Below are 26,612 nucleotides of genomic sequence, written 5' to 3'. Positions count from 1 at the left end.
CAGGCTGGTTTGGGTTCTATTCTAGTCCTTGGAGAGGAAGCAGGCTGGTTTGGGTTCTATTCTAGTCCTTGGAGAGGAAGCAGGCTGGTTTGGGTTCTATTCTAGTCCTTGGAGAGGAAGTGGCTGGTTTGGGTTCTATTCTAGTCCTTGGAGAATAAGTGGCTGGTTTGGGTTCTATTCTAGTCATTGGAGAGGAAGCAGGCTGGTTTGGGTTCTATTCTAGTCATTGGAGAATAAGTGGCTGATTTGGGTTCTATTCTAGTCCTTGGAGAGGAAGCAGGCTGGTTTGGGTTCTATTCTAGTCATTGGAGAGGAAGCAGGCTGGTTTGGGTTCTATTCTAGTCCTTGGAGAGGAAGGAGGCTGGTTTGGGTTCTATTCTAGTCCTTGGAGAGGAAGTGGCTGGTTTGGGTTCTATTCTAGTCCTTGGAGAGGAAGCAGGCTGGTTTGGGTTCTATTCTAGTCCTTGGATAGGAAGCAGGCTGGTTTGGGTTCTATTCTAGTCCTTGGAGAGGAAGTGGCTGGTTTGGGTTCTATTCTAGTCCTTGGAGAATAAGTGGCTGGTTTGGGTTCTATTCTAGTCATTGGAGAGGAAGCAGGCTGGTTTGGGTTCTATTCTAGTCATTGGAGAGGAAGCAGGCTGGTTTGGGTTCTATTCTAGTCCTTGGAGAGGAAGCAGGCTGGTTTGGGTTCTATTCTAGTCCTTGGAGAGGAAGCAGGCTGGTTTGGGTTCTATTCTAGTCCTTGGAGAGGAAGCAGGCTGGTTTGGGTTCTATTCTAGTCCTTGGAGAGGAAGTGGCTGGTTTGGGTTCTATTCTAGTCCTTGGAGAATAAGTGGCTGGTTTGGGTTCTATTCTAGTCCTTGGAGAGGAAGCAGGCTGGTTTGGGTTCTATTCTAGTCCTTGGAGAGGAAGCAGGCTGGTTTGGGTTCTATTCTAGTCCTTGGAGAATAAGTGGCTGGTTTGGGTTCTATTCTAGTCCTTGGAGAGGAAGCAGGCTGGTTTGGGTTCTATTCTAGTCCTTGGAGAGGAAGTGGCTGGTTTGGGTTCTATTCTAGTCCTTGGAGAATAAGTGGCTGGTTTGGGTTCTATTCTAGTCCTTGGAGAGGAAGCAGGCTGGTTTGGGTTCTATTCTAGTCCTTGGAGAGGAAGTGGCTGGTTTGGGTTCTATTCTAGTCCTTGGAGAATAAGTGGCTGGTTTGGGTTCTATTCTAGTCCTTGGAGAGGAAGCAGGCTGGTTTGGGTTCTATTCTAGTCCTTGGAGAGGAAGCAGGCTGGTTTGGGTTCTATTCTAGTCCTTGGAGAATAAGTGGCTGGTTTGGGTTCTATTCTAGTCCTTGGAGAGGAAGCAGGCTGGTTTGGGTTCTATTCTAGTCCTTGGAGAGGAAGTGGCTGGTTTGGGTTCTATTCTAGTCCTTGGAGAATAAGTGGCTGGTTTGGGTTCTATTCTAGTCCTTGGAGAGGAAGCAGGCTGGTTTGGGTTCTATTCTAGTCCTTGGAGAGGAAGTGGCTGGTTTGGGTTCTATTCTAGTCCTTGGAGAATAAGTGGCTGGTTTGGGTTCTATTCTAGTCCTTGGAGAGGAAGCAGGCTGGTTTGGGTTCTATTCTAGTCCTTGGAGAGGAAGCAGGCTGGTTTGGGTTCTATTCTAGTCCTTGGAGAATAAGTGGCTGGTTTGGGTTCTATTCTAGTCATTGGAGAGGAAGCAGGCTGGTTTGGGTTCTATTCTAGTCATTGGAGAATAAGTGGCTGATTTGGGTTCTATTCTAGTCCTTGGAGAGGAAGCAGGCTGGTTTGGGTTCTATTCTAATCATTGGAGAGGGAGCAGGCTGGTTTGGGTTCTATTCTAGTCCTTGGAGAGGAAGCAGGCTGGTTTGGGTTCTATTCTAGTCCTTGGAGAGGAAGCAGGCTGGTTTGGGTTCTATTCTAGTCCTTGGAGAGGAAGCAGGCTGGTATGGGCTTGTTCTGTGTATGTAGGCTATGTCGTAGAGGCTGGAGACTTACCTCAGCCACATGGGGATACACAATGTCATGTGTGACTGTGATGTCTGCTTTTTTTTTTTACAACACTACACATTTAGCCTCCTCGCTGTATGTGAGTGTACTATTGCCTCTGTTAACAGGTCCAAGCTTTAATGGCACAGATGGTTGCACACTCACCCTTTAAGCACAAGGTTGCTGGTTCAAGCCCCGCTCTGGATTTTCCCTCTCAGTTACTACAGTACGTGCAATTGCGTGAACACACGCAAACAAAACGTTTGTCCCTCTCGAGACACTGTAGCTACAACATAGCCCGTAGTAACACTTCCTCGAAAATAGTCTTGATTAATATAAAACAAATCTATCATTAAATGTTATATTTTTGTTGATCTGAATGAACCCCCGAAATGAACCCCCGGAATGAACCCCCGAAATGAACACCCGAAACCCCCATGCAATTTTCTCAGTTATTATAAGACGTGTTGGCAGCTGTATTTGGCCTACAAGGGACTGCCATTGCTTTTGTCTACTAGCCACTCTATAGGCAGCTTAACATTTGCTAGCTAACAGCAGTGGTTAACCTTTTACTGCAGTGGGCTAAATCAGTGTCACTGATCAGTGTCACACAGGACGGTAGTTTTAAAAACAAATCTACTTTGAAACAAAAGGTTACACCTCACACACATGGTTGTGTGGATAAAAACACACCTGTACCATGCCAGGTATAGAGAAATGTATTCCATTCTGAGTTTGCATCCTAATATTACACTTTATATACATCACAGAAGACAGAAATATAATACAACTGTTTGACATAGAAACACCAGATTTTCGGTGTAAAAAAAAAAAGAAACGTGTTTATTAATTTATGAAATGATGAAACTGACTCAGTTATCTGTTTTATTTGATTGTTGTTCCCTTGGTTACCGCTGGGTCCCCTTACCCTGTTTTCTACTTCCCAGGTCACCCTGATTATACCTTACTGGATTCACCTGTGTTTACTTACCTTCTCTGTTCACCTGGTTGTTATTTAGATTCCTCTGTTGGCCTGTATCTTCGCTTCGGTCTCCTGTTTTACTCGTGTTCTCTTGTGCTGTTGCCTTGTTTGTGTTAAGACTCATAAGTAAAATATTTGGATTTACCCTCACCTCTCTCTACTTGCTGTGTTTCTCTGCGTCTGGGTTCGAAGTTCGTACTAGCATTATCGTTACGGAAACGTATAAATCACATTCCACCCATGAGACCACTAGAGGGCGCTTTGGTAATTTACATGCAGGAAATTGATCCGAAATAAATAAAAGCTAAATTAAACACTGTTCTTGTTATGCAGGTGAATGAGGACCCAAAAGCGACTTAGCGAAAACAGAGTCTTTATTCCAATAAAAGGCAAAAGTAATAATCCTGGAAAACTCAAGACGAAAACAAAACAGGAAAAAACTTAAATCCACTCGTAGTAACGAGGACAGACTGGAGACTTGACCATTGACTGCAGGTTGCTTCGGGAAGGCACCGACCGTAGCAGACTAAGGCACCTGCTCACACGCAGCATCTGAAGGAGACAAGACACGACAGGGCGAGACAAGGACACAGCACAGCGAACATCATACAAGGATCCGACAAGGACAGAAGCGGAAAACAAGGGGAGAAATAGGGACTCTAATCAGAGGACAAAATAGGGGACAGGTGTGAAAAGAGCAAATGAGTGAGTTAGGAGAATGAGGAACAGCTGGGAGCAGGAACGGAACGATAGAGAGAGGAGAGAGAGGGAGGGGGAGAGAGAGGGATAGAAAAAGGGAACGAACCTAATAAGACCAGCAGGGGGAAACGAACAGAAGGGAAAGCACAATGACAAGACAATATATGACAAAACATGACAGTTCTGGCATCTAAGAAACATTTATTTAGCATGTTAACAGGCATTATATCTCGTATTATGTCAGGATTCCTCCAGTCCGCTAATATGTCCTTCTGTAGCTCAGTTGGTAGAGCATGGCGCTTGTAACGCCAGGGTAGTGGGTTCGATCCCCGGGACCACCCATACGTAGAATGTATGCACACATGACTGTAAGTCGCTTTGGATAAAAGCGTCTGCTAAATGGCATATATATTATATTATTATGTCTTGCTTTCTGCATGGACATACAATGTGTGTAACCTTAGTAGCCGAGATGTAACATGGCAACCTTAGAATGTTGCTAGGGGGAGTAATTACTTAAAATGTGTTATGATTTTCAAAATCGTACCTTTTGATTTTATAATATTAAATTAAAATCTTCACCATTTTCCACGTTTTGAATCATACAGTGTACATGTATCGTCACATTATCTACATAATGATATTGAAACATTCCAGTTTTGTTTTCTGGGTCACAGGATGAGTTATGTTGGTATATACTGTAGAATATTGCTCAAATAAATATCTGAGTCCCAAGTTTTACCATTTCGGGGCGAATCATAAATTTCTTATGAATGTAATCCAACGTTGCTGGCTATGTTACTTGTCATGACATTTATACAGATTCCTATGAGGCCACTGTGTGGGAGCTACAGGCGAGTCAAACCCTCATGACATTTATACAGATTCCTATGAGGCCACTGTGTGGGAGCTACAGGCGAGTCAAACCCTCATGACATTTATACAGATTCCTATGAGGCCACTGTGTGGGAGCTACAGGCGAGTCAAACCCTCATGACATTTATACAGATTCCTATGAGGCCACTGTGTGGGAGCTACAGGCGAGTCAAACCCTCATGACATTTATACAGATTCCTATGAGGCCACTGTGTGGGAGCTACAGGCGAGTCAAACCCTCATGACATTTATACAGATTCCTATGAGGCCACTGTGTGGGAGCTACAGGCGAGTCAAACCCTCATGACATTTACAATCTGCCATGGCTTAGGGAAGTACATGAAACTTCAAACCAAATCCCCAGTCTCCTCTCTACGCCACTATATGTAGTTAAATAGCCTAGTCTGGGTTAGCTAGTAGTGTATATGAATCGTAGATGGCCGGCCAGATGGAAAGACTGAGGGGGTTGTGACCTCGTTACACCCGTTGGAGACAGACCTTGACTCACTCACTTCCTGGTCTCAGTTTATGTTGGGCTGCAACCCACTTGGTTACAGCACCATAACATGGGAGTAAACGCTGGACAGAGGGGGAAACGTCTGTCTGTCTGTCTGTCTGTCTGTCTGTCTGTCTGTCTGTCTGTCTGTCTGTCTGTCTGTCTGTCTGTCTGTCTGTCTGTCTGTCTGTCTGTCTGTCTGTCTGTCTGTCTGTCTGTCTGTCTGTCTGTCCGTCTGTCCCTCTGTCTATATGTCTTTCTGTCTGTCTGTCTGTCTGTCTGTCTGTCTGTCTGTCTGTCTGTCTGTCTGTCTGTCTGTCTGTCTGTCTGTCTGTCTGTCTGTCTGTCTGTCCGTCCGTCCGTCCGTCCGTCCGTCCGTCCGTCCGTCCGTCCGTCCGTCCGTCCGTCCGTCCGTCTGTCCGTCTGTCTCTGTCTCTCTGAACATGTAGACTTTAAACTCACTTCAAAGGAGTCTCGCAACAGGTCTCGAACTCTGAATGCTCGGCTATGAAAAGCCAACTGACATTTACTCCTGAGGTGGTGACCTGTTGCACCCTCTACATCAACTGTTATTATTATTTCACCATCTTGAAGAACGATCTGGCCTTAATGGCCATGTCCTCTTAATCTCCACCCGGCACAGCCAGAAGAGGACTGGCCCACCCCTCAGAGCCTGGTTCCTCTCTACCTGGCACAGCCAGAAGAGGACTGGCCACCCCTCAGAGCCTGGTTCCTCTCTACCTGGCACAGCCAGAAGAGGACTGGCCACCCCTCATAGCCTGGTTCCTCTCTACCCGGCACAGCCTGAAGAGGACTGGCCACCCCTCATAGCCTGGTTCCTCTCTACCTGGCACAGCCAGAAGAGGACTGGCCACCCCTCATAGCCTGGTTCCTCTCTACCTGGCACAGCCAGAAGAGGACTGGCCCACCCCTCATAGCCTGGTTCCTCTCTACCCGGCACAGCCAGAAGAGGACTGGCCACCCCTCATAGCCTGGTTCCTCTCTACCTGGCACAGCCAGAAGAGGACTGGCCACCCCTCAGAGCCTGGTTCCTCTCTACCTGGCACAGCCAGAAGAGGACTGGCCCACCCCTCATAGCCTGGTTCCTCTCTACCTGGCACAGCCAGAAGAGGACTGGCCCACCCCTCATAGCCTGGTTCCTCTCTACCTGGCACAGCCAGAAGAGGACTGGCCACCCCTCAGAGCCTGGTTCCTCTCTACCTGGCACAGCCAGAAGAGGACTGGCCACCCCTCATAGCCTGGTTCCTCTCTACCCGGCACAGCCTGAAGAGGACTGGCCACCCCTCATAGCCTGGTTCCTCTCTACCTGGCACAGCCAGAAGAGGACTGGCCCACCCCTCATAGCCTGGTTCCTCTCTACCTGGCACAGCCAGAAGAGGACTGGCCCACCCCTCAGAGCCTGGTTCCTCTCTACCTGGCACAGCCAGAAGAGGACTGGCCACCCCTCATAGCCTGGTTCCTCTCTACCCGGCACAGCCAGAAGAGGACTGGCCACCCCTCAGAGCCTGGTTCCTCTCTACCTGGCACAGCCAGAAGAGGACTGGCCACCCCTCAGAGCCTGGTTCCTCTCTACCTGGCACAGCCAGTAGAGGACTGGCCACCCCACATAGCCAGGTTCCTCTCTACCCGGCACAGCCAGAAGAGGACTGGCCACCCCTCATAGCCTGGTTCCTCTCTACCTGGCACAGCCAGAAGAGGACTGGCCACCCCTCATAGCCTGGTTCCTCTCTATCTGGCACAGCCAGAAGAGGACTGGCCACCCCTCATAGCCTGGTTCCTTTCTACCCGGCACAGCCAGAAGAGGACTGGCCACCCCTCATAGCCTGGTTCCTCTCTACCTGGCACAGCCAGAAGAGGACTGGCCACCCCTCAGAGCCTGGTTCCTCTCTACCTGGCACAGCCAGAAGAGGACTGGCCCACCCCTCATAGCCTGGTTCCTCTCTACCTGGCACAGCCAGAAGAGGACTGGCCCACCCCTCATAGCCTAGTTCCTCTCTACCTGGCACAGCCAGAAGAGGACTGGCCACCCCTCAGAGCCTGGTTCCTCTCTACCTGGCACAGCCAGAAGAGGACTGGCCACCCCTCATAGCCTGGTTCCTCTCTACCCGGCACAGCCAGAAGAGGACTGGCCACCCCTCAGAGCCTGGTTCCTCTATTCCTGGCACAGCCAGAAGAGGACTGGCCACCCCTCAGAGCCTGGTTCCTCCCTACCCGGCATAGCCAGAAGAGGACTGGCCACCCCACATAGCCAGGTTCCTCTCTACCCGGCACAGCCAGAAGAGGACTGGCCACCCCTCATAGCCTGGTTCCTCTCTACCTGGCACAGCCAGAAGAGGACTGGCCCACCCCTCATAGCCTGGTTCCTCTCTACCTGGCACATCCAGAAGAGGACTGGCCACCCCTCAGAGCCTGGTTCCTCTCTACCTGGCACAGCCAGAAGAGGACTGGCCACCCCTCAGAGCCTGGTTCCTCTCTACCTGGCACAGCCAGAAGAGGACTGGCCACCCCTCATAGCCTGGTTCCTCTCTAGGTTTCTTCCTAGGTTCTGGCCTTTCCAGGGAGTTTTTCCTACCCACCGTGCTTCTACACCTGCATTGCTTGCTATTTGGGGTTTTAGGCTGGGTTTCTGTACAGCACTTTGTGACATCAGCTGATGTAAGGAGGGCTTTATAAATACATTTGATTGAATTTGATTGACAAGACCTGAGCAGGAAAACCTCCGGGCCCTTGATATTATGTCCATGTATTCTGTCAAAAAAAAGGGGGACAAAAGATTTGAGGATTAAAACTGTGTAAATCATTTGTCCCCACCTTGTCCTGGTTATCATAGCCATCAGTGTGCAGTATGTCCTCTATAATGTTTGTGATTTCTCCTTCCTTCTTACAGACCGCTCTACGGCGGAGAGGGAGCAGGGAAACCTTTAAGGACAAGAAGTTTCTGAATCAGGACGACAGTGCAGATCTCAGGTGCCAGCTGCAATTCTCTAAGGAAGAGTCCACCCTCATGCGAAAGAAGATGGCCAAGCTGGGGAGGGAGAAGGAAGAGCTTGAGCAGGAGATACAGAAGTATAAGTCAGTCTACGGGGACGTGGACAGCCCTCTACCCCTGGCAGAGCTTGCAGGTGGTGGGCCCCACAGCACCAGGGAGGCCGAGCTACGGCTCCGACTCAAACTGGTGGAGGAAGAGGCTAATATTCTGGGGAGGAAAATTGTTGAACTAGAGGTAGGTGCCATGACTATTTTACCTTTGGCTTTGTCCCCCAAATGTCCCCCTTTTCCACTACTATAGACCCGGGCCCTATCCACTACTATAGACCCGGGCCCTATCCACTACTATAGACCAGGGCCCTATGCACTACTATAGACCAGGGCCCTATCCACTACTATAGACCAGGGCCCTGTGCATTACCAGGGCCCTATCCACTACTATAGACCAGGGCCCTATCCACTACTATAGACCAGGGCCCTATCCACTACTATAGACCAGGGCCCTGTGCATTACCAGGGCCCTATCCACTACTATAGACCAGGGCCCTGTCCATTACCAGGGTCCTATCCACTACTATAGACCAGGGCCCTATCCACTACTATAGACCACGGCCCTATGCACTACTACAGACCAGGGCCCTAAGCAGTGAAGTGAGCTACATAGTAAATAGCATTTTGAAAACAAACTTTGTCATAATTTTTTTCTTTGTATAGGAAAGAAAATAATTTCCTAAATAAAACATGACACTGTGATCATTATTATCAGGTGGAGAACCGAGGCCTGAGGGCTGAGAACGAGGACATCCGCTGCCAGTACGAGAGGGACTGTTTCGGCCGGGAGCCCTTCAGCAGCATGCCCTCCTCTCCGTACGGCGGAGACGCTCTGGAGTCAGCCGGGGAGCTGCGGCGCCACCTACAGTTTGTAGAGGAAGAGGCAGAACTTCTACGGCGGTCCATCTCGGAGATCGAGGACCACAACAAACAACTGACCTCCGAACTGAACCGCTTCAAGTTCGGCCCGAGAGACGAGGAGGTCGATGTCGGAGTGATGCTGATGAAGACCGGTAATGGGGGTAACGGTGGCGGCGGGGGTAACGGTGGCGGTGTTGTGATGATGGAGGAGCTGAAGGCAGCCAGGATGCAGATCAACGAGCTCAGCGGGAAGGTGTGTTGTATGATATATTACAGTACCCACAATGCTCTGTGTATGATGTACTACAGTACCCACAATGCTCTGTGTATGATGTACTACAGTACCCACAATGCTCTGTGTATGATGTACTACAGTACCCACAATGATCTGTGTATGATGTACTACAGTACCCATAATGCTCGGTGTATGATGTACTACAGTACCCACAATGCTATGTGTATGATGTACTACATTGCCCACAATGCTCTGTGTATGATGTACTACAGTACCCACAATGCTCTGTGTATGATGTACTACAGTACCCACAATGCTCTGTGTATGATGTACTACAGTACCCACAATGCTCTGTGTATGATGTACTACAGTACCCATAATGCTCTGTGTATGATGTACTACAGTACCCATAATGCTCTGTGTATGGTGTACTACAGTACCCATAATGCTCTGTGTATGATGTACTACAGTACCCATAATGCTCTGTGTATGGTGTACTACAGTACCCATAATGCTCTCTGTATGACTCACTAGAGCAGGGGTGTCAAAGTCAAATGGACGGAGGGCCAAATAAAAAATTTAGCTACAAGCCGAGGGCCGGACTGTTCGAATGTTCATTGAAAAAATTTTAAATGACGCATATAGTCTAGTGAACCTAATTGAACCTACTGAAAACCTAACAAATATATTCCAATATGATCAGATAAATAAAGCAATATTTTCTTATGGCTCTGTCAGTAATCTTTAATTTTCAACAGACACAAAAGACAAATTTCCTTTATATAAAAATCCCCATAACATGAACATTAAATGAAAGAAACCGGTATTCAAGGCACCATCAGTAGCCTATATTTTCTATTTTAGCAAAAGTGGGCTAAATTTACTTCAAAGAAAAAAACAATAATAGCAATTTTCTATCATCCACTCAACTGAAATATTTTTAAAATATAATTGGATTGAAATACAATAAAATAAAGTGCAAAAATCTATTAATCAAAAACAACACTTTGTTTAAGGAGAAGTAACATGCAGTGAAAACAAATATTAAACTTTAACTTTTAAACTTGAACTGAGTAAAAACGCTAAATATGTGATTGCACAGTAATGTTCACTTGTTTGAGGTTGAGGGTGATACTTGGTGGTGTCCCATCTTTTCCACAAGTTCATCAATGTTCGGGGTAAGGCTCTGAGCTGAGGAAAACCTCAGAATTGAGTGGAGGTGTTCAGCAGTAAGTCGACTTCTGTGTGATGTTTTGTTCAAGTTCATCAAAGAAAACAGTTGTTCACACAGCTATGTGCTGCCAAACATAGACAACGTTTGAGCAGCCTGGATGCGCACGCAGCTGGGGCATTGTGTCGGGGAGGAAACGGGCGAACTCCGCAGCATCCACTGCCGCATATTTTGCCCTCAGTGCATCATTGCATTGGAGGTCAATCAACTCCATTTGGAGGTTTGGTGGTGAGCTTTCCACGTCAACAGCAAATGGGTTACCGAGCAGTTCCAACCTGCTTTTTTGTGCTTCAAAGTCAGCAAATCGGCGTCGAAAGTCAGCGGCAAGCATACCTATTTTATCAGCCAACTGTGCGCTCGGGAACGCACTGGTAGAGAGCTTCTCTTTCATGGTCTGGCAGCTGGGAAAGTGGCTCAAATTTTCTTTCCGCATCTGCGTCTCCCACAGAGTCAGTTTGGTTTTAAATGCCTTCACTGTACTGTACATATCAGAGATGACACGATCCCGACCCTGCAGCTGCAAGTTCATTGCATTCAGATGACTCGTAATGTCACACAGAAAAGCCATTTCACACAGAAACATTTCGTCTCGGAGTTGTGTTGTGTCTTTCCCTTTGCTGTCCAAGAACAGACAAATCTCCTCACGAAGCTCGAAACATCTTTGAAGCACCTTTCCCTGGCTTAGCCATCGCACCTCTGTGTGATAAGGCAAATCACCATGCTCCGTTTCTAACTCCGTCAGAAATGCCTTGAACTGGCGGTGATTCAAACCTTTGGCTCTGATAAAGTTAACTGTGCGCGTGATGATGCTCATTACATGCTCCATTTTCAAGGCTTTACCGCACAACGCTTCCTGGTGTATGATACAATGATAAGCTGTCAGCTCACCTGTCGCGTTTTCCTCTTGCATCTTTTCCCGTATCTTTTCCACCAGTCCGCTCCTGTGTCCACACATCGCAGGTGCTCCGTCGGTTGTCAAACCCACGAGTTTTTCCCAAGGCAGCTCCATCTCATTTACACATCTTGACACCTCTTCATACAAATCATGCCCCGTAGTTGTGCCATGCATAGGACGTAAAGCCAAAAACTCCTCTGTCACGCTTAGGCTGGAGTCTACTCCGCGGATGAAAATTGACAACTGGGCAATGTCAGAAATGTCGGTGCTCTCATCCACAGCCAAGGAATATGCAATGAAATCTTTTCCCTTTTTCACAAGCTGCTCTTTTAGATTGATGGACAACTGGTCTACTCTCTCGGCAATGGTGTTTCTGCTCAGACTCACATTTAAAAAGAGTTGCCTTTTTTCTGGGCAAACTTCGTCACAAACTTTAATCATGCAGTTTTTGATGAAATCCCCCTCCGTAAATGGCCGGGCTGATTTAGCGATCTCTTCTGCCAAAATAAAACTGGCCTTGACAGCAGCCTGGCCTTGTGATTTGGCTTTTTTGAACAGAGCCTGTCGAGATTTGAGGCCTCGTTTTAATTCCTCTGCCTTTTGTAGCCTTTGTTCCATGTCCATATTCTTGTTTTTGTCCGCGTGTTTCTTTTCATAATGTCGTCTCAGATTATACTCTTTCAGTACCGCCACACTTTCTCCACACAGAAGACACACAGGTTTTCCAGCTACCTCCGTGAACAAATACTCCGACTCCCACCTTGTTTGAAACCCCCGGTTCTCAGTGTCCACCTTCCGTTTTGCCATTTTTGATGGGTATCTGAAAGTTAATTTTACTGTGATGCTGACAACTGCTGTGCCAATAAATATTGAAATGAAGCAGCCTACTGCTCGGTGCGTCACCGTTGCATTGTGGGAAATGTAGTATTGGTGCGTGTAAAAGATCTGCGGGCTGCCGGCTTGCTGCGGTCTGCGGGCCGGTTCTAATAATAAATCAAGATCATCCCAGGGGCCGTAAAAAACCTTCTCGCGGGCCGGATGTGGCCCGCGGGCCTTGACTCTGACATATGTGCACTAGAGTAACAATAATGCTCTGTGCATTGTATCTGGTTGTTATCTTTGTAAAGACATTTTGTCTTAAGATGTTCCTGAAGCTAACATAATGGTGTCTTCTCTCTGAAGCTAACATAATGGTGTCTTCTCTCTGAAGTTAACATAATGGTGTCTTCTCTCTGAAGCTAACATAATGGTGTCTTCTCTCTGAAGCTAACATAATGGTGTCTTCTCTCTGAAGCTAACATAATGGTGTCTTCTCTCTGAAGCTAACATAATGGTGTCTTCTCTCTGAAGCTAACATAATGGTGTCTTCTCTCTGAAGCTAACATAATGGTGTCTTCTCTCTGAAGCTAACATAATGGTGTCTTCTCTCTGAAGCTAACATAATGGTGTCTTCTCTCTGAAGCTAACATAATGGTGTCTTCTCTCTGAAGTTAACATAATGGTGTCTTCTCTCTGAAGCTAACATAATGGTGTCTTCTCTCTGAAGCTAACATAATGGTGTCTTCTCTCTGAAGCTAACATAATGGTGTCTTCTCTCTGAAGCTAACATAATGGTGTCTTCTCTCTGAAGCTAACATAATGGTGTCTTCTCTCTGAAGCTAACATAATGGTGTCTTCTCTCTGAAGCTAACATAATGGTGTCTTCTCTCTGAAGCTAACATAATGGTGTCTTCTCTCTGAAGCTAACATAATGGTGTCTTCTCTCTGAAGCTAACATAATGTTGTCATAATGTTGTCTTCTCTCTGAAGTTAACATAACGTTGTCTTCTCTGAAGTTAACATATTGTGGTCTTGTCTCCTACCCATCCAGGTGATGAAGCTGCAGTATGAGAACAGAGTTCTGATGTCCAACGTTCAGCGCTGTGACCTGGCCCAACACCTGGGCCTCCGCACCGGCTCCCCACGGGACAGCGATGCAGACAGCGACACCGGCCGCCGAGACGCCGCAGAAGAGGAAGAAACTGGGAGGCTCCTCCTTCTACACCCCAAGAGGGAGGGGCCTGTTGGCGGCGAGAGCGACTCGGAGGACCTGTTTGAGAAGACCACCACGACCTCTGGTTTTGGAAGTCACAAGCCCTCAGACGAGATCAGCGGGCTCAGCACCACGGAACTAGCCAACCTCAGACGAGAAGACCGTGAGACGTTCATGAACGTCAAACGAGAAGCAGAGCGTCTTGGGAAGACCGTAGACCGCCTCATTACCGACACGGACAGTCTGATCTACGAGGGAAAGATTATAGTAACAGGAGGGGACAGTCTCTGCATAGAGGGGTTCAGAGGACACAGGGGGGAGGGAAGCGGAGAGGACAGGGGCAACACCACCACACTCCCCGAGTCCCTACAAGACTCCCAGGTCCTGGACACTATCAACACCCGAATGAAGGCCTTCAGGACAGAGCTCCATATCTTCATGGAGAAGGTGGATCACCTGGGAGACGGGCTAAGGGAGAGGGTAGGGGACCGGGATAGTGGGGATGACCTGTCGCCCATGCCCAACCTTACAGAGTCTAGCAGCTTCCTGTCAGGGGTCACCTCCATGTCCCGGGATTCGCCCATCAGCACCCTGGGACGCGACCTGGTCACAGATTTCCAGGTAAGGAAGACAGGATGGGACACTCCTGTGACCTCTGACCTCTATCTGTCTCTATCCAGGGGTCGACCGAAACGGCACCCTATTCCCTATCTAGTGCACTACTGTTGACAGGCCCTATATAGAGCCCTATGGAAGCTGGTTAAAGTCCCTATATAGAGCCCTATGGAACCTGGTCAACAGTCCCTATTTAGAGCACTATGGAAGCTGGCTAACAGTCCCTATTTAGAGCCCTATGGAAGCTGGTCAACAGTCCCTATATAGAGCCCTATGGAAGCTGGTTAACAGTCCCTATATAGAGCTCTATGGAAGCTGGTCAACAGTCCCTATATAGAGCCCTATGGATGCTGGTTAACAGTCCCTATATAGAGCCCTATGGAAGCTGGTTAACAGTCCCTATATAGAGCCCTATGGAAGCTGGCTAACAGTCCCTATTTAGAGCCCTATGGAAGCTGGTCAACAGTCCCTATATAGAGCCCTATGGAAGCTGGTTAACAGTCCCTATATAGAGCCCTATGGAAGCTGGTCAACAGTCCCTATATAGAGCCCTATGGAAGCTGGTCAACAGTCCCTATATAGAGCCCTATGGAAGCTGGTCAACAGTCCCTATATAGAGCCCTATGGAAGCTGGTTAACAGTCCCTATATAGAGCCCTATGGAAGCTGGCTAACAGTCCCTATATAGAGCCCTATGGAAGCTGGTCAACAGTCCCTATATAGAGCCCTATGGAAGCTGGTCAACAGTCCCTATATAGAGCCCTATGGAAGCTGGTCAACAGTCCCTATATAGAGCCCTATGGAAGCTGGCTAACAGTCCCTATATAGAGCCCTATGGAAGCTGGTCAACAGTCCCTATATAGAGCCCTATGGAAGCTGGTCAACAGTCCCTATATAGAGCCCTATGGAAGCTGGCTAACAGTCCCTATATAGAGCCCTATGGAAGCTGGTCAACAGTCCCTATATAGAGCCCTATGGAAGCTGGTTAACAGTCCCTATATAGAGCCATATGGAAGCTGGTCAACAGTCCCTATATAGAGCCCTATGGAAGCTGGTAAACAGTCCCTATATAGAGCCCTATGGAAGCTGGTTAACAGTTCCTATATAGAGCCCTATGGAAGCTGGTCAACAGTCCCTATATAGAGCCCTATGGAAGCTGGTCAACAGTCCCTATATAGAGCCCTATGGAAGCTGGCTAACAGTCCCTATATAGAGCCCTATGGAAGCTGGTCAACAGTCCCTATATAGAGCCCTATGGAAGCTGGTCAACAGTCCCTATATAGAGCCCTATGGAAGCTGGTCAACAGTCCATATATAGAGCCCTATGGAAGCTGGTCAACAGTCCCTATATAGAGCCCTATGGAAGCTGGTCAACAGTCCCTATATAGAGCCCTATGGAACCTGGTTAACAGTCCCTATATAATATAGAGCCCTATGGAAGCTGGTCAACAGTCCCTATATAGAGCCCTAAGGAAGCTGGTTAACAGTCCCTATATAGAGCTCTATGGAAGCTGGTCAACAGTCCCTATATAGAGCCCTATGGATGCTGGTTAACAGTCCCTATATAGAGCCCTATGGAAGCTGGTTAACAGTCCCTATATAGAGCCCTATGGAAGCTGGCTAACAGTCCCTATTTAGAGCCCTATGGAAGCTGGTCAACAGTCCCTATATAGAGCCCTATGGAAGCTGGTTAACAGTCCCTATATAGAGCCCTATGGAAGCTGGTCAACAGTCCCTATATAGAGCCCTATGGAAGCTGGTCAACAGTCCCTATATAGAGCCCTATGGAAGCTGGTCAACAGTCCCTATATAGAGCCCTATGGAAGCTGGTTAACAGTCCCTATATAGAGCCCTATGGAAGCTGGCTAACAGTCCCTATATAGAGCCCTATGGAAGCTGGTCAACAGTCCCTATATAGAGCCCTATGGAAGCTGGTCAACAGTCCCTATATAGAGCCCTATGGAAGCTGGTCAACAGTCCCTATATAGAGCCCTATGGAAGCTGGCTAACAGTCCCTATATAGAGAGCCCTATGGAAGCTGGTCAACAGTCCCTATATAGAGCCCTATGGAAGCTGGTCAACAGTCCCTATATAGAGCCCTATGGAAGCTGGCTAACAGTCCCTATATAGAGCCCTATGGAAGCTGGTCAACAGTCCCTATATAGAGCCCTATGGAAGCTGGTTAACAGTCCCTATATAGAGCCCTATGGAAGCTGGTCAACAGTCCCTATATAGAGCCCTATGGAAGCTGGTAAACAGTCCCTATATAGAGCCCTATGGAAGCTGGTTAACAGTTCCTATATAGAGCCCTATGGAAGCTGGTCAACAGTCCCTATATAGAGCCCTATGGAAGCTGGTCAACAGTCCCTATATAGAGCCCTATGGAAGCTGGCTAACAGTCCCTATATAGAGCCCTATGGAAGCTGGTCAACAGTCCCTATATAGAGCCCTATGGAAGCTGGTCAACAGTCCCTATATAGAGCCCTATGGAAGCTGGTCAACAGTCCATATATAGAGCCCTATGGAAGCTGGTCAACAGTCCCTATATAGAGCCCTATGGAAGCTGGTCAACAGTCCCTATATAGAGCCCTATGGAACCTGGTTAACAGTCCCTATATAATATAGAGCCCTATGGAAGCTGGTCAACAGTCCCTATATAGAGCCCTAAGGAAGCTGGTCAACAGTCCCTATATAGAGCCCTATGGAAGCTGGTTAACAGTCCCTATATAGAGCCCTATGGAACCTGGTTAACAGTCCCTATATAATATAGAGCCCTATGGAAGCTGGTCAACAGTCCCTATATAGAGCCCTATGGAAGCTGGTCAACAGTCCCTATATAGAGCCCTATGGAACCTGGTCAATAGTCCCTATATAGAGCCCTATGGAAGCTGGTCAACAGTCCCTATATAGAGCCCTATGGAAGCTGGTTAACAGTCCCTATATAGAGCCCTATGGAAGCTGGCTAACAGTCCCTATATAGAGCCCTATGGAAGCTGGCTAACAGTCCCTATATAGAGCCCTATGGAAGCTGGTTAACAGTCCCTATATAGAGCCCTATGGAAGCTGGTTAACAGTCCCTATATAGAGCCCTATGGAAGCTGGTTAACAGTCCCTATATAGAGCCCTATGGAAGCTGGCTAACAGTCCCTATATAGAGCCCTATGGAAGCTGGTTAACAGTCCCTATATAGAGCCCTATGGAAGCTGGTTAACAGTCCCTATATAGAGCCCTATGGAAGCTGGTTAACAGTCCCTATATAGAGCCCTATGGAAGCTGGTTAACAGTCCCTATATAGAGCCCTATGGAAGCTGGTTAACAGTCCCTATATAGAGCCCTATGGAAGCTGGTTAACAGTCCCTATATAGAGCCCTATGGAAGCTGGCTAACAGTCCCTATATAGAGCCCTATGGAAGCTGGTTAACAGTCCCTATATAGAGCCCTATGGAAGCTGGTTAACAGTCCCTATATAGAGCCCTATGGAAGCTGGCTAACAGTCCCTATATAGAGCCCTATGGAAGCTGGCTAACAGTCCCTATATAGAGCCCTATGGAAGCTGGTCAACAGTCCCTATATAGAGCCCTATGGAAGCTGGTCAACAGTCCCTATATAGAGCCCTATGGAAGCTGGTCAACAGTCTCTATATAGAGCCCTATGGAAGCTGGTTAACAGTCCCTATATAATATAGAGCCCTATGGAAGCTGGTCAACAGTCTCTATATAGAGCCCTATGGAAGCTGGTCAACAGTCTCTATATAGAGCCCTATGGAAGCTGGTTAACAGTCCCTATATAATATTGAGCCCTATGGAAGCTGGTCAACAGTCTCTATATAGAGCCCTATGGAAGCTGGTCAACAGTCCCTATATAGAGCCCTATGGAAGCTGGTCAACAGTCCCTATATAGAGCCCTATGGAAGCTGGTCAACAGTCCCTATATAGAGCTCTATGGAAGCTGGTCAACAGTCCCTATATAGAGCCCTATGGAAGCTGGTCAACAGTCCCTATATAGAGCCCTATGGAAGCTGGCTAACAGTCCCTATATAGAGCCCTATGGAAGCTGGCTAACAGTCCCTATATAGAGCCCTATGGAAGCTGGTCAACAGTCCCTATATAGAGCCCTATGGAAGCTGGTCAACAGTCCCTATATAGAGCCCTATGGAAGTTGGTCAACAGTCCCTATATAGAGCCCTATGGAAGCTGGTCAACAGTAGTGCACTATGATAGGAATAAGGTGCCATTTGGGTTGTAACCCAGCCCCCACACATGTCTGTACTGTATGTAATGTTGTCTCCCCGCTACTCCTGGACATCAACCCCCCGGCTGCTTCCTTATTGGCTCAAGTATCAATAAGTATCAATAAGACGAATAATAAAGTCAGTTCGATGTTATTATGGAAAACATTACGGTAAGATGGAGCGGTTGAGATGTATTAATGACCGGGACATTTAAATTTAAAAAAAGGGGGTTATTTTGCAAAGCGTGAATAACTATTAAACATTAAAACATGCTCACCGGATTCCTTCTGGGGCATTATGACACCGGATAATTAAAAGAGCAATACAAAGACAGATTGACGTAATGACTATGTCTTGTCAAAGAGCACAACGTGACTTTATTATACTGAGGAATATGGTTCATATGCAAAGCCATGTTCAGCCAAGGAGACAGATAGATAGAGTCCAGGGTCATGTTTAACCAAGGAGACAGATAGACAGTCCAGGATAATGTTTAACCAAGGAGACAGATAGGCAGTCCAGGATAATGTTTAACCAAGGAGACAGATAGACAGTCCAGGATCATGTTTAACCAAGGAGACAGATAGGCAGTCCAGGATAATGTTTAACCAAGGAGCCAGATAGACAGTCCAGGATCATGTTCAGCATAGGAGCCAGATAGATAGAGTCCAGGGTCATGTTTAACCAAGGAGCCAGATAGATAGAGTCCAGGGTCATGTTCAGCCAAGGAGCCAGATAGACAGTCCAGGATCATGTTCAGCATAGGAGCCAGATAGATAGAGTCCAGGATCATGTCTAACCAAGGAGACAGATAGACAGTCCAGGATCATGTTTAACCAAGGAGACAGATAGACAGTCCAGGATCATGTTTAACCAAGGAGACAGATAGACAGTCCAGGATCATGTTTAACCAAGGAGCCAGATAGACAGTCCAGGGTCATGTTTAACCAAGGAGCCAGATAGACAGTCCAGGATCATGTTTAACCAAGGAGCCAGATAGACAGTCCAGGATCATGTTCAGCCAAGGAGCCAGATAGACAGTCCCGGGTCATGTTCAGCCAAGGAGCCAGATAGACAGTCCAGGGTCATGTTCAGCCAAGGAGCCAGATAGACAGTCCAGGATCATGTTCAGCCAAGGAGCCAGATAGACAGTCCAGGATCATGTTCAGCCAAGGAGCCAGATAGATAGAGTCCAGGGTCATGTTTACCAAGGAGCCAGATAGATAGAGTCCAGGGTCATGTTCAGCCAAGGAGCCAGATAGACAGTCCAGGATCATGTTCAGCATAGGAGCCAGATAGATAGAGTCCAGGATCATGTTTAACCAAGGAGCCAGATAGACAGTCCAGGATCATGTTTAACCAAGGAGACAGATAGGCAGTCCAGGATCATGTTCAGCATAGGAGCCAGATAGATAGAGTCCAGGATCATGTTTAACCAAGGAGCCAGATAGACAGTCCAGGATCATGTTTAACCAAGGAGCCAGATAGACAGTCCAGGATCATGTTTAACCAAGGAGACAGATAGGCAGTCCAGGATCATGTTTAACCAAGGAGACAGATAGACAGTCCAGGGTCATGTTTAACCAAGGAGCCAGATATACAGTCCAGGATCATGTTCAGCATAGGAGCCAGATAGATAGAGTCCAGGATCATGTTTAACCAAGGAGACAGATAGACAGTCCAGGATCATGTTTAACCAAGGAGCCAGATAGACAGTCCAGGATCATGTTTAACCAAGGAGACAGATAGACAGTCCAGGGTCATGTTTAACCAAGGAGCCAGATAGACAGTCCAGGATCATGTTCAGCATAGGAGCCAGATAGATAGAGTCCAGGATCATGTTTAACCAAGGAGACAGATAGACAGTCCAGGATCATGTTTAACCAAGGAGGCAGATAGACAGTCCAGGATCATGTTTAACCAAGGAGACAGATAGGCAGTCCAGGATCATGTTCAGCATAGGAGCCAGATAGATAGAGTCCAGGATCATGTTTAACCAAGGAGCCAGATAGACAGTCCAGGATCATGTTTAACGAAGGAGACATATAGACAGTCCAGGATCATGTTTAACCAAGGAGACAGATAGGCAGTCCAGGATCATGTTCAGCATAGGAGCCAGATAGATAGAGTCCAGGATCATGTTTAACCAAGGAGCCAGATAGACAGTCCAGGGTCATGTTTAACCAAGGAGCCAGATAGACAGTCCAGGATCATGTTCAGCCAAGGAGCCAGATATACAGTCCAGGATCATGTTTAACCAAGGAGCCAGATAGACAGTCCAGGGTCCTGTTCAGCCAAGGAGCCAGATAGATAGAGTCCAGGGTCATGTTTAACCAAGGAGCCAGATAGATAGAGTCCAGGGTCATGTTCAGCCAAGGAGCCAGATAGACAGTCCAGGGTCATGTTTAACCAAGGAGCCAGATAGACAGTCCAGGATCATGTTTAACCAAGGATCCAGATAGACAGTCCAGGATCATGTTTAACCAAGGAGCCAGATAGACAGTCCAGGATCATGTTCAGCATATGAGTCAGATAGACAATCCAGGATCATGTTTAACCAAGGAGACAGATAGGCAGTCCAGGATCATGTTTAACCAAGGAGCCAGATAGACAGTCCAGGATCATGTTTAACCAAGGAGACAGATAGGCAGTCCAGGATCATGTTTAACCAAGGAGCCAGATAGACAGTCCAGAATCATGTTTAACCAAGGAGCCAGATAGACAGTCCAGGATCATGTTCAGCCAAGGAGTCAGATAGACAGCCAGGGTCATGTTTAACCAAGGAGCCAGATAGATAGAGTCCAGGGTCATGTTTAACCAAGGAGCCAGATAGATAGAGTCCAGGGTCATGTTCAGCCAAGGAGCCAGATAGACAGTCCAGGGTCATGTTTAACCAAGGAGCCAGATAGACAGTCCATGATCATGTTGCTAGAGTGCCACAGACGGGATAATTACAAAACCCCAAGGGGAGTCTGTGTGAATGGTAGAGTCCATTACTACTGGATGTAAACACCAAGGGGAGTCTGTGTGAATGGTAGAGTCCATTACTACTGGATGTAAACACCAAGGGGAGTCTGTGTGATTGGTAGAGTCCATTACTACTGGATGTAAACAGTATTAAACGCCAAGGGGAGTCTGTGTGAATGGTAGAGTCCATTACTACTGGATGTAAACGCCAAGGGGAGTCTGTGTGAATGGTAGAGTTCATTACTACTGGATGTAAACGCCAAGGGGAGTCTGTGTGAATGGTAGAGTCCATTACTACTGGATGTAAACGCCAAGGGGAGTCTGTGTGAATGGTCCATTGCTTCTTGATTATTTTGTTTTTTATTTTACCTTTATTTAACTTGGTAAGTCAGTTAAGACCAAATTCTTATTTTCAATGACAGCCTAGGAATAGTGGGGTTAACTGCCTTGTTCAGGGGCAGAATTACAGATGTTTACCTTGTCAGCTCGGGGATTCAATCTAGCAACCTTTCAGTTACTGGCCCAACGCTCTAACCACTAGGCTACCTGCCGCCACACTCAGAATGAAACAGTATAAAACCCCAAGGGGAGTTGTGTAAATGGTAGAGTCCGTTGCTCCTGGATTTGAACTCATCCAAGTGAGCAGTCATTAGTAGAGCCATTCCCTCCCTGCCTCTTAATGTGATGCTAACACAGCGTAGCGTAGCATATACAAAGAACCATTCCCTCCCTGCCTCTTAATGTGATGCTAACACAGCGTAGCGTAGCATATACAAAGAACCATTCCCTCCCTGCCTCTTAATGTGATGCTAACACAGCGTAGCGTAGCATATACAAAGAACCATTCCCTCCCTCCCTGCCTCTTAATGTGATGCTAACACAGCGTAGCGTAGCATATACAAAGAACCATTCCCTCCCTCCCTGCCTCTTAATGTGATGCTAACACAGCGTAGCGTAGCATATACAAAGAACCATTCCCTCCCTGCCTCTTAATGTGATGCTAACACAGCGTAGCGTAGCATATACAAAGAACCATTCCCTCCCTCCCTGCCTCTTAATGTGATGCTAACACAGCGTAGCGTAGCATATACAAAGAACCATTCCCTCCCTCCCTGCCTCTTAATGTGATGCTAACACAGCGTAGCGTAGCATATACAAAGAACCATTCCCTCCCTCCCTGCCTCTTAATGTGATGCTAACACAGCGTAGCATAGCATATACAAAGAACCATTCCCTCCCTGCCTCTTAATGTGATGCTAACACAGCGTAGCGTAGCATATACAAAGAACCATTCCCTCCCTGTCTCTTAATGTGATGCTAACACAGCGTAGCGTAGCATATACAAAGAACCATTCCCTCCCTCCCTGCCTCTTAATGTGATGCTAGCACAGCGTAGCGTAGCATATACAAAGAACCATTCCCTCCCTCCCTGCCTCTTAATGTGATGCTAGCACAGCGTAGCGTAGCAAACACAAAGAACCATTCAATTCAGCTAGCAATGGCACCCTAGTCCCTATGTAGTGCACTACTTTTGACCAGGGCCCATAGGGTAACATTTGGGACACAACCCAGGTCTGGACAGCTTTATTAAAGGACTGGTCCACTCAGAACTTAACCCCAGGTCTGGACAGTTTAGTAAGGGACTGGACCACTCAGAACTTAACCCCAGGTCTGGACAGTTTAGTAAGGGACTGGACCACTCAGAACTTAACCCCAGGTCTGGAAAGTTTAGTAAGGGACTGGACCACTCAGAACTTAACCCCAGGTCTGGACAGTTTAGTAAGGAACTGGACCACTCAGAACTTAACCCCAGGTCTGGACAGTTTAGTAAGGGACTGGACCACTCAGAACTTAACCCCAGGTCTGGACAGTTTAGTAAGGGACTGGACCACTCAGAACTTAAGTCAAGTTTTATTTAGAGTCTGTTTAACACTGGTCTCAAATTCAACACATGAGGCAAAAACAAACAAACAACGTCTATGGACCTCAATGTTCAGACGCAACACAATAACAGTTTACTATTGTTTACTACAGTCTGTTTACGACAGTATGACTCATGTGGTCTGTTTACTGCAGTATGACTCATGTGGTCTGTTTACTACAGTATGACTACAGTATGACTCATGTGGTCTGTTTACTACAGTATGACTCATGTGGTCTGTTTACGACAGTATGACTCATGTGGTCTGTTGACTACAGTATGACTCATGTGGTCTGTTGACTACAGTATGACTCATGTGGTCTGTTGCCTGCAGTATGACTCATGTGGTCTGTTGACTACAGTATGACTCATGTGGTCTGTTTACGACAGTATGACTCATGTGGTCTGTTTACTGCAGTATGACTCATGTGGTCTGTTGACTACAGTATGACTCATGTGGTCTGTTGCCTGCAGTATGACTCATGTGGTCTGTTGCCTGCAGTATGACTCATGTGGTCTGTTGACTACAGTATGACTCATGTGGTCTGTTTACTACAGTATGATGTAAATGTATGACTCATGTGGTCTGTTTATGACAGTATGACTCATGTGGTCTGTTTACTGCAGTATGACTCATGTGGTCTGTTGACTACAGTATGACTCATGTGGTCTGTTTACTGCAGTATGACTCATGTGGTCTGTTGACTACAGTATGACTCATGTGGTCTGTTGGCTGCAGTATGACTCATGTGGTCTGTTTACTACAGTATGACTCATGTGGTCTGTTTACTGCAGTATGACTCATGTGGTATGACTCCCCCCCCCCTCTACTCTGACTATAGGACTCATGGTTAATATGGTCCCCCCCCCCTCTACTCTGACTATAGGGCTCATGGTTAACATGGTCTACTCCCCCCTCTTACTCTGACTATAGGACTCATGGTTAATATGGTCCCCCCCCTCTACTCTGACTATAGGACTCATGGTTAATATGGTCCCCCCCTCTACTCTGACTATAGGACTCATGGTTAATATGGTCCCCCCTCTACTCTGACTATAGGACCCCTTGTCTGGGTCTGTTATATACTCTAACTCAACTAACATCTACAACAAACGACTTCAATAAACAGCTGTATATATATATATATATATCAATCCAACACTCATGGTTAACATGGTCTGCTCCCCCCCCCCTCTACTCTGACTATATATATATATCAATCCAACACTCTGTCAAGCACGAAAGCGGTGGTCTGTCCACATTTCTGAAGGAAAGGAATAAAGTTTTAAAATCAAGTTGAATGATAAATCTTGAATGAAAGTTTAAAAACCTGTTGAATGTTAATGTTAAGTGTATAAAACCTATCTTCATGAGAGGACCATGAACAATAGCTACTAATGCCTTTATGCTGTTAGAACGCTCAGATTTGATGCTTTTTTGTTGTTGTTGTTATTGGTATTTTTTAAATATATTTTAAGATATTTTTTTATATATATTTTTATATATTTTTTAAAAATATATTTTATTTATTTCACCTTTATTTAACCAGGTAGTCTAGTTGAGAACAAGTTCTCATTTGCAACTGCGACCTGGCCAAGATAAAGCATAGCAGTGGGAACAGACAACACAGAGTTACACATGGAGTAAACAATTAACAAGTCAATAACATAGTAGGAATATATATATATATATATATATATATATATATATATACATTGTGTGCAGAAGGCATGAGGAGGTAAGGCAATAAGTAGGCCATAGGAGTGAATAATTACAATTTTGCAGATTAACACTGGAGTGATAAATGATCAGATGGTCATGTACAGGTAGAGATACTGTTGTGCAAAAGAGTAGAAAAGTAAATAAATAAAAACAGTATGGGGATGAGGTAGGTAAAATTGGGTGGGCTATTTACCAATAGACTATGTACAGCTGCAGCGATCGGTTAGCTGCTCAGATAGCAGATGTTTGAAGTTGGTGAGGGAGATAAAAGTTATCCATGATTTGAATGCACTTTTTTCACTAATATGCATTGCTATAGTAAGTAGTATGACAAGGTAATACATGGTAGATGTCATGTTGAAATCTCATACAGTGCCTTGCGAAAGTATTCGGCCCCCTTGAACTTTGCGACCTTTTGCCACATTTCAGGCTTCAAACATAATAATAATATAATAATATATGCCATTTAGCAGACGCTTTTATCCAAAGCGACTTACAGTCATGTGTGCATACATTCTACGTATGGGTGGTCCCGGGGATCGAACCCACTACCCTGGCGTTACAAGCGCCATGCTCTACCAACTGAGCTACAGAAGGATATAAAACTGTATTTTTTTGTGCAGAATTACATTTACATTTACATTTAAGTCATTTAGCAGACGCTCTTATCCAGAGCGACTTACAAATTGGTGCATTCACCTTATGACATCCAGTGGAACAGTCACTTTACAATAGTGCATCTAAATCTTAAAGGGGGGGGGGGGGGGGTGAGAGGGAACACCCATCCTATCCTAGGTATTCCCTAAAGAGGTGGGGTTTCAGGTGTATCCGGAAGGTGGTGATTGACTCCGCTGTCCTGGCGTCGTGAGGGAGTTTGTTCCACCATTGGGGGGGCCAGAGCAGCGAACAGTTTTGACTGGGCTGAGCAGGAGCTGTACTTCCTCAGTGGTTGGGAGGCGAGCAGGCCAGAGGTGGATGAACGCAGTGCCCTTGTTTGGGTGTGGGGCCTGATCAGAGCCTGGAGGTACTGAGGTGCCGTTCCCCTCACAGCTCCGTAGGCAAGCAACAAGTGGGACACAATCATGAAGTGGAACGACATTTATTGGATATTTCAAACTTTTTTAACAAATCAAAAACTGAAAAATTGGGCGTGCAAAATTATTCAACCCCCTTAAGTTAATACTTTGTAGTGCCACCTTTTGCTGCGATTACAGCTGTAAGTCGCTTGGGGTATATCTCTATCAGTTTTGCACATCGAGAGACTGACATTTTTTCCCATTCCTCCTTGCAAAACAGCTCGAGCTCAGTGAGGTTGGATGGAGAGCATTTGTGAACAGCAGTTTTCAGTTCAGAATACTTTCGCAAGGCACTGTATGCTATGAATAACCCATTGATGATAACTGGGGGAATAGGGCTTGGATTTCTTTGTTGCTCATAATCAACATTACATTTGACATGCTAGAAGATTTCAGTTGTCTTATTTACTGTGATCAGTGCATTCGGGAAAGTATTCAGACCCCTTGACTTTTTCCACATCTTGTTACCTTACAACCTTATTCTAAAATGTATTAAATAGTTTTTTCCCCCCACATCAATCTACATACAATACCCCATAATGACATCACAATATCCCATAATGACATCACAATACCCCATAATGACATCACAATGGGGTATTGTGATGTCATCATAGGGTATTGTGATGTCATCATGGGCTATTGTGTGTAGATTGATGAGGAATATGTTTTATATAATTCATTTTCCATTTTAGAATAAGGCTGTAAGGTACCAAAATGTGG

At 46.4% G+C, this 26,612-nt stretch overlaps 1 protein-coding gene across 1 annotated transcript in view; it reads left to right on the top strand.

Annotated features, from left to right (window-relative positions):
- The window catches only part of LOC124009837 (microtubule cross-linking factor 1-like), a 271,598-nt gene that overhangs the window by 138,724 nt on the left and 106,262 nt on the right, over positions 1–26,612 (top strand). The window contains 3 exon segments of the mRNA XM_046322025.1: positions 7,952–8,287; positions 8,819–9,217; positions 13,196–13,978. Coding sequence (XP_046177981.1) covers positions 7,952–8,287; positions 8,819–9,217; positions 13,196–13,978 — 1,518 coding nt within the window.

The sequence above is a fragment of the Oncorhynchus gorbuscha genome, linkage group LG22, assembly GCF_021184085.1.
Source record: "Oncorhynchus gorbuscha isolate QuinsamMale2020 ecotype Even-year linkage group LG22, OgorEven_v1.0, whole genome shotgun sequence".
Lineage (NCBI taxonomy): Eukaryota > Metazoa > Chordata > Actinopteri > Salmoniformes > Salmonidae > Oncorhynchus > Oncorhynchus gorbuscha.
Note: the sequence above shows the minus strand (reverse complement) of the source record. Positions and strands in the feature narration are given on the sequence as shown.